This window comes from Phallusia mammillata, chromosome 5 (genome assembly GCF_965637545.1).
Source record: "Phallusia mammillata chromosome 5, kaPhaMamm4.hap1.1, whole genome shotgun sequence".
Lineage (NCBI taxonomy): Eukaryota > Metazoa > Chordata > Ascidiacea > Phlebobranchia > Ascidiidae > Phallusia > Phallusia mammillata.
In genome coordinates, this window is record NC_137256.1 from 16,168,845 (window position 1) to 16,181,921 (window position 13,077).

The 13,077-nt window shown below is 35.6% G+C and overlaps 2 protein-coding genes across 2 annotated transcripts; both read right to left on the minus strand.

Moving 5' to 3' along the window:
* Positions 1–4,456: 4,456 nt before the first annotated feature.
* On the minus strand, positions 4,457–9,045 carry LOC145229963 (uncharacterized). The gene is made up of 7 exons (XM_080095311.1): positions 8,068–9,045; positions 7,619–7,686; positions 7,386–7,476; positions 6,846–7,013; positions 6,309–6,470; positions 5,814–6,019; positions 4,457–5,122 (listed from the first exon to the last, which is right to left on the minus strand). The coding sequence occupies exons 1-7, from the start codon at positions 8,152–8,154 to the stop codon at positions 4,981–4,983; spliced, it is 924 nt and encodes a 307-aa protein (XP_079951437.1). The 5' UTR covers positions 8,155–9,045; the 3' UTR covers positions 4,457–4,980.
* A 545-nt stretch (positions 9,046–9,590) lies between these two features.
* On the minus strand, positions 9,591–11,680 carry LOC145229964 (uncharacterized). Its single transcript, XM_080095312.1, has 4 exons — positions 11,489–11,680; positions 10,692–10,863; positions 10,186–10,353; positions 9,591–10,013 (listed from the first exon to the last, which is right to left on the minus strand). Exons 1-4 carry the CDS (start codon positions 11,609–11,611, stop codon positions 9,667–9,669), a joined length of 810 nt encoding a protein of 269 aa, XP_079951438.1. The 5' UTR covers positions 11,612–11,680; the 3' UTR covers positions 9,591–9,666.
* Between the last annotated feature and the right edge of the window lie 1,397 nt (positions 11,681–13,077).

A 13,077-nucleotide genomic window follows, 5' to 3' on the forward strand; every position in this document is an offset into this window, starting at 1 on the left:
CCTGAGCGTTTCTGTTGCTTTCACATTCCAATGGGGTCAGGCTTTACCTAATACGCTGTATGAGATGTTTCAGGCGTTCTATATGTAATTTCTGATGAAATATTTAAATTAGATCACCACTTTTTGCTTTATACTGCTTTGAACTTCGAAAGTTATACTTAAGCATACCCCCCCAAGAGCACGCCCCATTAAATGCCTTTGCTCCCTGGGTTGTTTTGTTTACATGAAAAACCGTGATGATGATCCTGTAAAACTTCAAAAATTGTACAATAACAGAGCCAAAAATAATCCACCGACACACAAAAATTTCTTAACAAACAGACAAATAAAAAACAAAAAACATAAGCAATCAATTAAACTATGAAATGAGTCATCATCTGTTGAAACAACATGCGATGTCTAAATTGTGTCTGGTTTTTGAATTAGCGAAAAGGAACGTTTCTAGTACTACACATATGTTTTTTCCGATCGGTCGCAAGGGTTGTCTTGGTGGTACTGCTTTTATTAGCGTCCCCTTGTACAATATTATTTGGGGCCTCACTTCCAGATTGATTAATAAGCACAACACACACTATATAATTCAAATCCTGATTAGAGTATATTCCCTTAAAATTTATTTCCTACAAGTTTAAAGCACGAATTAAGTAGGAGCAATACAAAATTGCTAATGTAAACATTCATGTGTTTTTAAAATGGGGAGGACATGGCCCCATGTTTCTCCTGGATATTTAAATTTTAACACCTGAAATATTTTTTGGTAAATTTAACTTGCGGAATTATGACGTAACGTAGTAAAACGTAATTGCAGGGATTAAATACTTTAAATCCTATGAAACCTCCAGGTTGAAAAAGTTGTTTCAAATTTTACTGGCCTGCAAGCGTAGAAATAGTTTAAAACTTCTGATTTGTGATATCTTTTTAGTGCCCCCTAAACAAAGGTACAAATTACCACGCTCCCCTGTAGCTCACCCCCCCTACAAGGTGGCGTTATCGCCCGCATTGAGAATCACTGCACTACATTATTTAACAGAGGAGAGGCAGGAACTTGGCCGAATGGTTTGGCGCGCCTGACCCATATACAGACATTAAAAAAAAAACTGATCGGGATTCGTCCCCGGGAGTGTCCTGGTTTCGAACCCCGTGAAAAATAAAAAAATTAAAAAAAATTATTTAGCAGAGGAAAGGTGCTTGGGCGAATGGTCCGACGCGCCTAACCCATATACAGAAGAAAATGAACCGTGGCAAAAAAGGTGTAACACAAACGTAATTATAACAAACCGATATAGCCTGGAAACACTCCGTGAATGATCAGTTTTTTATTGCGAAAAGACACAAAGAAAAGAGCGTACATAAATATAAACCAAACAGGTAAACGCTAAACCATATACACCAACCAGAAGCCAGACCACATACTTAGGCAATTGACAATTGTAATCAATATGGAATAAAAATTTGTCATGATGCTTTTAAGAAACTTAAAAATCATTTTACTTTTAGATTGGAGTCACTCGGGTTTGGACAACACTTGATTAATTCAGGATTTATATCGTCTGAAAAGACGACTACCATATTATTGCACCAAGCCCTCAACAGATGCGTAGTGGTAAACGACGAAGATGAAGAACATGATTGGTGGATAAGTATAAACGCGCTGCAGCCATCACTGACACAGCTTCGTAACTAGGTCAGTCAAAAAACATCCGGCACATTGTGGAAAAGCGAAACTAGGTGGATAAGTTGGGGGTTCAAAAAGAAAAAAAAAACGCAAAAAAGAAATCTTGTTAGTAGTTTTAGGCACCAATTAAAACGAAAAGCACACAAGAAAATCATAAATCATTACTACAAAATAATGTCTTTGATAAAACGCGTTTACTTTTTATAACTAAATCAGAGATTTATATTTGAAACAAATACATGGGCCGTGTCAAATACATCAAGGCGTTGTTCTCTCATCACGCGTTGTCTGTTCATGATAAACTTTCGACCACTTTTACGTTTTTCCCGAATTTGGTTTTCCAATATAACATTAATACACACATTTTTTTGTAAAAGCACGGGGGTGTTGAGGACATCGTCAAAGATTTCTATCTCAACGATTTGGACGACGATAAACGGCATGTTCTGTGACAAAAATATTCTTAGTTATTATAAGCCTATTCTGCACCAAACGTGTTAATATAATGTAAATGCTGGTGCATAAAATCGATTAAAAACATATAGGCTTTTCTCAAGCATCCTAACTCGGCCTTGCATAACGCCGTCTATGTGTTTCCTCTCAGGACTGTGAGCAAGGCTTTAGGGAAAACCCCACGGGTAGTTTCAAATTTGCGCAGGAGTTGTTTTTGTCGCTTCATGGTGTCTGTTTGCCTAAGAGTTCACACACCTTTAGGTTTCGTGGGCGTTTGATCAAGCCAAGCTTCAACCGATAGCAAATGGAAGGAATTGAGTAAAAACTATGGAGCGTTAGGCATACCTTAGACTTAGAGCACACCACCTTCCAAACGTACGATATAGAGGGCATCTAGACATCTGGAAACAATCAATCCAATGATTCTTGCTTTTAAAGCCCGGTAAATTCCCGTTAAACAACATTGTTTAAATTTGCTACTCATACCGCGTTTGTTAATATATAACTGCTTCGAAACAAGAAGAAGACAATATAATTTCGTAGGCAACTTGGTCATTTGATCTGGAAAAAATGCAAAATCAACAAATTCGTTGTAAAACTGTCTGTCGTGTTAAGCGTATACTTGACTTTTGCTTAACAAAGACGCAAACTTCATCACACATAGTATACCGTTGCAGCATGGCGTGCATACTGTCTCAGCATCGACTAAGCGCTGAGTTTTAGCTCTTCAGTCTTTTTCGTTTTGTAATTAAAATCAGTAGACTACTTCCCCGAATGCTCTTCTTGTAGAGGTTTCATTCATTGAACTGTGCATACCATTCCGGTCAGTCTTAACAACGTAATATAGTTCGCTCCAAACGATCTTTGCAATGTTGCGAAAAATAATGTTAAGCGAGAATGAAGATGTTCATTTGACCAACAACTATAAACAGTTTAAAAATGTTTCATGATTAAACCCATGTTTTACGATTTTAAGTTGGCGTTTGTTTAGGTGTACATTTTTTAATTTCAAGTCCAAATACTAAATCACTTGCAAATTGTTGTCCTGTGTCAAATGATGCCTTAATCCTTCTCGTGAAATAATCACAAAGCAAATTGTGCCCAAAGAGAAGGTCATTATGCTGCAAGGTTCTTCAATTAATCGTTTTTTGTGATAAGCAAACTTATTACCTTCGCCAAACCAGTTTGGACTGTTCCACATGCAAACAGGCCCTTCCGTGTGTTTTTGTATTTTCTCATCACAAATCTGGTTTTCAGTAGAGAAGCTTAGTATAATTGATGCATAAGGTACTAAAACACTTTCCATGAAAGCGCTTGCGCTCGTAATTAGATAGTTATGCATTTTTTTTAATTTATGGCAAAATATTTTTGCACGACGGTAAAAATGTTTGTACTTATTCTAAATCAGTTGGCAATTTGAATTTGTTCACGCATTCTTCGAAAAGAGTTAAAGTTAACCACACAAAAAACCTGAACTAACCCCAAGCAAAAAATCCCCTCACTGTTCCAGATAACAGTTATGCGATTAGGTGACACGCATAGTTGCTGTGCACATACCATACGAGTCGACACTCAAACTCCGGTAATTCACAGCGTAGTTGAATTGCTTTTAGTCAGAAGGAAGATCGCTCAATTTTTCTTCAATTTCTGTTGAGGGTTTATTCGAATAGCCAAAAATTTCAGCCTGTTTAAATTTTAAAAAGGCGGAACAACACAACCAAAAAACAAACGTTCCTGGCTTATTTGTTATAGTTTCATTCTCGGCGGGCGGGCAAAGCCTGAATGCGTTACGCTCACAATGAGTCCGCCGTCGAGCTGCCTGTTTTATTGCAAGTCCGTTGATCATTTTTTATTTGATTGTTTCGGTTTTAGGCAATTGGTGACTTCAATCCATCGTAAGTTGAAGCAATGCCGCATAAGTTTCTTGCTCAGGGAAAACACAAGCGCCGGAGATAGCTTACTTGTAAGGATGTCTCAACTGTCTGGTCTAATATCCTATTCTCTTGAAGTTTAAAGGGTTTCCTGTGCACAAGTCACACAGTTTAACTGTTGAAGTGTTTCCCACAAACACATTTAAATTCGAGTATTTCGGTAATACATCATTTGAACCATTCTGTTATTTAGCAGCCTATTTAAAAAAAAAATCTTATCCAATATTCTTTGTTTCCTTTTGGAATTTTTGTTTGGTAACCCTTATTTTGAGGATTTCAACCTGTTATATCAATTTGTTAGAATATAGTGTTTCTTTACATTATTTGGGTCAATGTCTTTTGATTTTTTAACAACACATACATTCCATGCACTAATTAAAATGACAAAATAGGCTACCATAACGTAAGTGCTGGTGCAACTAATGCTCTCAGCTTGAGGGAAAACACATGTTTGAGGTATCTACAATTTTGCTCCGAAAACAAGACTATACATTGCCCACAACACATATTTTAAGGTAGAAGATGATACACAGTTTTTTTGTTCAAATATAAATTCAATTTGCAAAATACGCGCTACTAATTTTTTTTAAACAGTAAAGCAGAAATAAAAACTGGAACTTGAAAATGTTGAACTTGAAATTATACAAACAAAAATGGGATTCAAGGCAGGTCAGTTTTTAAACTTTGTTACATAAAATCTTAGACACATGCTTACAGAACAGAGAGATAATCCAGTGTAAACTATTTCCAGGTGTTAAAAACAAGAGACAAAGCACAGTTCCACCAATAACAAAATCACAGTCAAGTACATGAAATTCCCACTGGTAATGTAAAACACCTATTGTGATCCAACCTCTTTAAAACCAACATGCAAAAGCAAGCACCAATTCAGACACTTTGTGTTTCCTAGGTAATGGGTGGTCAGTTTTTAGATTCCCACTCCTGAACCACATCTTTTATTTGTTGGATATGTTCAGGTGTTACCATACAACAACCTCCAATCCACGAAAAAACTCCAGTGTCCAACCATGAAGGAATATCCTTAATGCAGTCCCATGCCAACCTATAAAATTTAATATTTCTGTTAAAAATTTCCAAAAATAGAGGTTTGCTTTGCATTATTTTTACTGACTAGATGAACCATCATACTTGACACTGCCTTTAACACTATATGGGTGGCTTAGCACATTTTGCCGGTGCACATACACAATGACCTATTTTGAAACAATAATACATTTTCCATATTTATTTTTATATTGGGTACCATATTACTCACTAGTTTTATAACATTCTTTTTACAATTCAGACATTGTTAGAAGTTTTAAAGAAAACAATGGGTAAATAGTGGGGCTATATGGTAAAACACAACCATTGACAACTATAAAGGCAAATTCTACAATCTGTCAAAACTTTTTTAATTTGGACATAGTTAAACAAATTCACCCATTCTAGGGGACCAGTGATGTGAATGTCGGAGCTATAGGGCTAAACACAACACTCGAAATACCATGTTTTACAAACTGTCCAAAATTATTTTAATTGGCATGTCTTTTAAAACTTCAGCAACTTTGGGGGGTAGTGGGGTAAATGTTGGGGCTATTGAGTCAAACATAAAAAGAGAAAAAGAAAAGAAAGAACATACAAAAGCGTGTAAAATCAAAATGGAAGAGGACCGATACAAATACAATGAATACAATTGCCAATTACACCACAAAGCTGTATAAGAATGATTCAATATAGCTCATATAACCTACTTTGCTTCTTGACCAGTAGAAACTGTGTTATTAGGATAGGCAATGAATCGTTGATGTGGTGCCATACATTCTTTTGCAATAAGAGCTATTGGAAGAACCTGTTCTGGGCTGGAACAGTTCATTCCTACAGCAACCACCTGTTCATACTTGGATAAAGTTTGAAATGCTTCCCTAAGGTTTTCACCATGACTGGTCTCGCATCCACTCTGCAATTAAAATTACTGTGTCATGAATGTATGTAAAAATGTTTTTTTGACAGAAGGGTATTTACTGCATTAGTAATGTTTGTAGGGGAAACAGCCGAATGCTCTTGTGTTTATAGTAGCCAACATTAAGTGTTTAAAAACATTCTCACATATAGAAATAGGTACCAGCAGGTTCTGTTCTATTTACATGAGGGCATAGCTACATGTGCAAATATTTCCTGTTAATTGGGCATGTCTAATTATCAACAAACAAGTTGTCATGTTTAATATGTAAATAGCAACAAATTACCTTTGTTGAAAAAGTAATCCATGCTTTGGCTCCAGGTATTTCTCTAAGAAGTTCAGCAATCACAATAGCTTCTTTAAATGCAGGTAATGTTTCACAAGCAAGAATGTCAACTCCTTGCGATACCAAAATTTTCATTTGTGTCCTATGAAAATCTTTTAGAACCTGTTGAAACCTTATTTCTAACTTTTGCTGTACACCATACTTAATGGTAATTAATCGATTACTGGATGTTTTAGCCAACATTACAACTTTTAATTTTATTTACTTTTGATTTCATTTCTTGTTTAGAAATACAAGACTGGTATTTATGAAACAATCTAGTCTTAAACTGATTAGAAGCAAGTATTTAACTGTTCAAAAGCCAATTTTTTACATTCTTTTGTCTGCAGAAGATTTGTTAATTAAAAAAACTGTTTAAGCTTGTTTAGAAAAATGCAAATCAGACAATCTGAGAATTAGGTTTGGTGGCAAACTTCAGTCTCTCATATAACATGTGAAACCCAACTTTTAGTTAAAAAGTATGTGTCATTAATATACCGAAGTTGAAACTTTGTCAATGTAAGAACCGGTGTACTCAGATCGATCATGCAACATAGCCCCATAAGGGCCAACTGATCCACCAATAATGATCTTCCTACTTCCACCAAAATCTTTCACAGCTTGCTTGGAAATGTCCACACAAGATCTAAGGATTTGCTCTGCTTCCTGAACAACATACAATTTTACCCATATAAATCACAATACAATAACTGGTGAATGTTGTGATAATGACCTTCACTGTTTTGTGCTCCATAACATTCCAATATTGCGTTATTATTTCTAGTTTAGTAATTATTTTCATGCATATGTATTACTTTGTTTATCTTTTACCAGGCAAAATAAATTTTATTAAACTCAGGTGTATTCATGCCTGTGCACAGAATTCACATCTCACGTTTTTTATGCTCTCTGGGAACTTAACATGACATAGGTTAAAAGTTTACTTATTTTTCACTAATGTTTAATTTAAGTCTCTTTTTTATGCAAAAAGAAGATTTGTTTGTTCACTAAAACTAAGAAAAACATAAAAACCCTTACTTCAACTGTAACACCAAGATTTTCCACATAACCCTGGACTGATGCTTGATAAGTAGCAGTTGTAATAACATTGCTCCCAGCTTTTAAAAACCTAACCAAATACTTTTGACTACAATGTTTATAAAATTTAAACTATATCACAAATTCACTTTTTTGATTTATTTTTTGTTCAGTCTTAAATGTATAAACATAAACGTTTTTAGAGCAGTTACTGATATCTTTAAATCATTTACCTTGTATGAACATTCTTGATTGCTGTTGGATTTTGATACGGCACCCGAGCAGACCACAATGGATCATTCTGGAAAATGCATTTTTAATACAAAATGGTTTGACATTTGGGGCAAACAAATACGATTGGCAAAAACTGTTTTTGCCTAACGTAACTTTTAATTGTGAGTGTGACAATTATCTGGAGCTTAAGTTTTAGATCATTGCTGCCTTTAACAACAAAACCAAAAACTTTATATCACCTATATAATTAAAAACCAGCTCTGTTGAGAAATGAGAATCTATAACTAAACCAAAGCACCTTATAAAAAAGGACTCTGTGTTTGACATGGCTGGGTTAATGGAAACAAAACACACTCCTAAAGACATTTCACTGCAAACAAAGTTGTGCCCGTAAATATAAGCCCAAAATTATTTCTTTGGATTCTCACAAAACGTTCCGGTTACTTACATTTAACTGTATTTCGTCATATCCTCCATTAATAAATAAATCTGTACCCAAACCTCCGGATAAAATGTTAATAGCGTTTCCTTCCATTACAATACATTGACCAAAAGAGTAAAGTGTTCTTTAATTTCAAAAACCTTTGTCACAATTTACAACAAGTTTATCAACACGTTGGAAAAGCGTAAAGGTTTTTCCCCTCTTTTGATACTAAAAACATGACGATACAAAATTTTAGCTGACTTAGGCTACACAACCGGAATGTAAAAATACCTTGTTCCGGCGCCAGGGATTATATGAAATCGGTTATATTAATCGGATTTAATGTTTTGCTCCGCGATTGTTTTCCAATTTAACACTTGTTTTGATTGAGAACATGATTTGACGTAGGTCTACGAACAACTTTTTTGGAAAAACAGTTACCGGTAATTATAATTACTGAAAACAATCTTTGAAAATCTGCATGACAAGAAAAGATTTTTATATTTTGTGTCATTTGGAAACTCTATTGACAAATTTACCGAGGTTCAGGTTTGGTTCAGGAATTTTGCAGGAAATTATTTTCCCCTGTTATGATATAAATTAAAGCCTAAAATTAAAAAGCTTAAAAATTTATTTTCGAAATCTAAGTTGAATTGAATTTTGCCTATCTTTTCCAAAATGAGGATCACAATATATCTCACTCCTATATTGTTTTGTTTTCCATAGTTCTGCACTTTACAAGCGATTTGTTTAGGCCTAAACTAAATTGTTAGCTAAGTCCACCTTGTAGCGGCCTCTCTCACTATCGTTATCGTGTACTTTCATACTACAGCGAACCGGACAGATTGCCTTCTTTCTCTGACTCTTTCGCAAATTGTGTTATTCTATTACGATACCTCGAATATACACCTTGCTACATTTGGTGACCCCATGCATGCAAAAACGTTATTTTTGCATTATGACAGAAGCCACAAACTCAGAGAATGCTGTAGCAGTAAAGTTACTTACGTTTTGGACAGCTCAGCCACGAGTTTGGTTTCAGCAAGCGGATGCACAGTTCGCTCTAAAAAACATTACAGGGGATCTAACGAAGTACTATTATGTCGTTTCGGCTCTGGATCAGGACACAGCAAATCGTCTTATAGACCTGCTAGAAAGCCCTCCAGACGCAGCTAAATACGAGGCAATCAAGACACATTTGGTAGAAACCTTTTGTCTTTCGCGCCCACAGAGGGCCATGCGGTTACTTCACATGTTTCCTTTGGGCGACAGAATGCCATCCACTTTATTGGATAACATGCTTGCATTACTGGGCGATCCCAAGGAATGTTTTGTTTTCCAAAAATTGTTTTTGGAGCGATTGCCTGAGTATATCCGCACACGCCTGAGCGGAGAGAAAATCATCAATCCGCGGCTCTTGGCCCGCAAAGCTGATGCGATATGCGCTACAACCTCTTTATTTCTCTTTCCACAGACTCGATCGTTGGTTGCGCTCAAACGAACTTAAGTTTATGTTTTTCTGTAGAGCGTCACAATTGACCAAGTACTTCTCAAATTTGAGCAGCTTTATGTAAGTTTGACAATAAAATAGCGAGTGACATTTTTTGAAAATTAGTGACATTTTCATGCAGTGACGGTGTGCGACTTGTTACTCGCAACAAACAATTTTTCGTAGATTGAATGTAACATGAACAAGGCACAAAGACAAATCAGGGCAGTAGCGGCCCAACCCAAACCAAACGAATAATCGTATTCCGGAGTCATGAACTTCAACATATGATCTTTAAATTCACTCAAATTGCCGGGGCGAGAACTGTTAAAAATGCTTGAACTGTGCAAAAATTTTGTAACATTTTGCACATTGAATTTTGCATTGCTGTTCCAGTCATTAAAAGTAGTTGTTAATCGCAGTTTTGAATCGAGTGATTGATTTGTCGAGTAAACTCCCATTCCACTGATACACAACGCGACTGTAACAACAAAACTTTTGAAATTTGAGAGACTCACGGCAAAAGAGCTAAAACTTAAAAAACAAAAAATAGTGAAAACAGAAATTGTTAAAAAATGCTAGATATAATCTTTCTCAAATAGTTTTGTAAATTTTTTTAGGCATAAACCCACATAAACTTCAAATTGGCTAACCTGAAATAAAATACGCAAAACCACCGGCCAGTATGCAAGCTTGTTTCCATTTCTGCAGCTCCGTTTTGGTTTTCGCAAAAGCGTTATATGACGTCATAGCGATTCCCAAAGCAAGAAAAACGAGGCTTGCAATCAACAGGGCAGCAGTTGTACTTGAGGTCTGGTCACCTGTAATTTTTCAGTGCAAGTCACAGGTTTGGCAATATAGGACTCTAAAATGCACCCTATTCCACATTTTTCAAACGTTCAGTGTTAACAACATTATTCAGTAATGTGGAAAAAAATGTTTAACTCGCGGTTTTTGGTCACTTTTTTGATGTATTTTCCAGATTTTTCAGACCGTTTTTAGTTATTGTATTACGTTCCTTTTTGCAAATTCATTCGTTAACAGTCAAAAACGATTTGTGTACTCTTCCCATAAAGTTACCGAAACGATTGTTTCTTTAAATATGTAAATGAATTAAAATCCCCCCCCCACAAAAAAAGATAATAAAGTTGCCTAATACCTAAAACTTCTGCAGAAAATACGTGTGCTTTGACGATTTCCACTCGGTATGTGAAAAGTCCAATGCGAAAGCATATTCCTGGCTTATTTTTATTCCAATCAATATTTTCTCGTGATTTTGGTACAAACGAGTCAATAAAAACATCCAACACCACCTGGTTTCTGGTACAAATCTGTGTGACACATTTAGCGCATGAAATGAGTTGCAAATGTTGCATTTATGAAAGAAAATTCCTATTAAGCTTATTGCATTGAAACAGCCCGACATAACTAATTGGTTGTATAGCTTAAATTTGTTTCAGTAAGCGTAATACTCAATAAGTCCCCAAAGGGCAAGCAAAATAAGATAAATTTAGTCTACAAAAAGCAAGACAGTAATTGACTTCTATTTCTATAAAAATGATCAAACATTTTTCCACTTATCGAAAAGGAACCTTTACGTCTTTGAGGTTTCTTAAATTCTGCGATATGTTACATGTGGCCATATCTTTCGCATTGGCAAAGTTTTTTTTTTATTACAGTGCAAGCTCTAAACAAGATCGTACCTGCAAAACTTAACTGGCCGTAGGCGATAGTAAAGTGGCATGAACAACACAAACCGACCCTCCAGCTACTTGCTAAACTATTTTCCAACATAAATCGTTTAAAGTATAAAATAGACTAAAAATTTTAATAATTGTTGACGAATTGTTGAATACATGCTATATCCTGTTGAAGTTTGCAATAATTTTTTATTGTAATTTGTACAAGAAAGGGTACCTATGCCCAAAATACATTAAAATAACTTTTCAAATTTACCTTTGTCCAACCATTGGTTGCCAGAGAAACGATCAGTAAAATTGCTGCCAAAGTTGCCATAACAACAGCCGAAATTTGAACGCTGTGTGCCATATTCCTGAGCTTTTGTTTTATACTATACATTCAATACAGATTAGATTGTGCTTAGAAAAAGCAAAAAATATTCAACACATCAGTAGACATTAAGATAATTACTTAAATAAAACCTCAGTTTATCCTATTGATAAAAACGTTCTCTAGCAATTTTTAAAATAGGATTGCAAAAACTTTCATTTTCATAGCTCTCTGTAACACTACAACGCAAACTCATGTGGTCCGAAAACAAAACGCCTTGGGCATTACAAACCGGTGTTTATATATTATTTCTATGACGCATTTGTTTCGTATTGGACCCAGGTAACGTCGACATTATAAAGAATTACGACTAGGTCAGTCAAGTAACGATCATATTAGATACAGTTTACTATAAACTAGCCTAACTTTGTTTATAAAAACCATATTTTCTCCAATGAATTAAAACAAAGCCTGCTTTTCATATCATTGGAGGACCTGTTCATTTAGTGTGTGGATATTATAAATATGTCGACGTAAAGAAAACACAAAGAGTGTTAATAATCAACAAATTTATGTTTTTTAAATACTTTTGCAATGATATATATATATATCGAGTATGTTTTGGAACCAGTCGCTGAATGCTGTATCGTATTTGTGTACTGTCCGATATCCACCTTGTAATTTGGTTGAGGGGCATTTTAGGACAAGATGATCCGTATCTTGCTTGTCTCCACAATGTGGGCATTCCGAATTAGTTCTTTGGCCCCAGCGTTGAAGCATGTGGGCAGTGCGAACATGGTTTGGTCGCAGTCAGTTCGCTTCTACCCAGTGATGTCTATGTGCTATGTCGAAACCTGGCAGTGGAATTGTGGGGTCGTCTACTAGCTCTCCTCCAATGGGCATGATGTCAAACCAATATTGTTTCCATTCTTCAATCATATCAATAGTTTTGTCAGTCGTTAAGTTGTAGATAGGATGCTTGGATTTTAGTCTGTGTGTTTTTGGCGCTTGGCTTATAATCTTTGTTATCGGAATTTCCTCTGGAAGTGTTTGAAGATTTTGTATCATTTTCTTAGCTGATGCTCTGCGTCGAAAGTGTGGGGGAGGTGCACTCATTGTTGGTAGCCATGTAATAGGGGTGGATTTTAAAGTTCTTGATATTATTCGCATCGTTTTGTTCAGTCCATTTTTTAGTGTGAGTACTACGCTCCCATGCTGTAGCACAGTATTCTGCAGCGCTATAACCAGGGTTGCCATCGACTTGAATCCAAAAATAAGGACAACCAAAAAATTAAATTTTAAAACGAAACGAAACCAACGTTTTTTTAACAAATCTTTGCAGTTATACGTCCCCTGACATATAATATGCAATATTTTGGCCAAGACAATCTGTTTCAGCAACTCCTTGCTCGTAGTAAACACCTTGCGCATCTCACGACCGCTAACGTCTAGTTTTACGTTTACTAGTAGCATGGTTTTGACTTGTAATTGTTGAAAATAAGACAAAAGAAGGACTCAAGTCAAAAATAAGGACA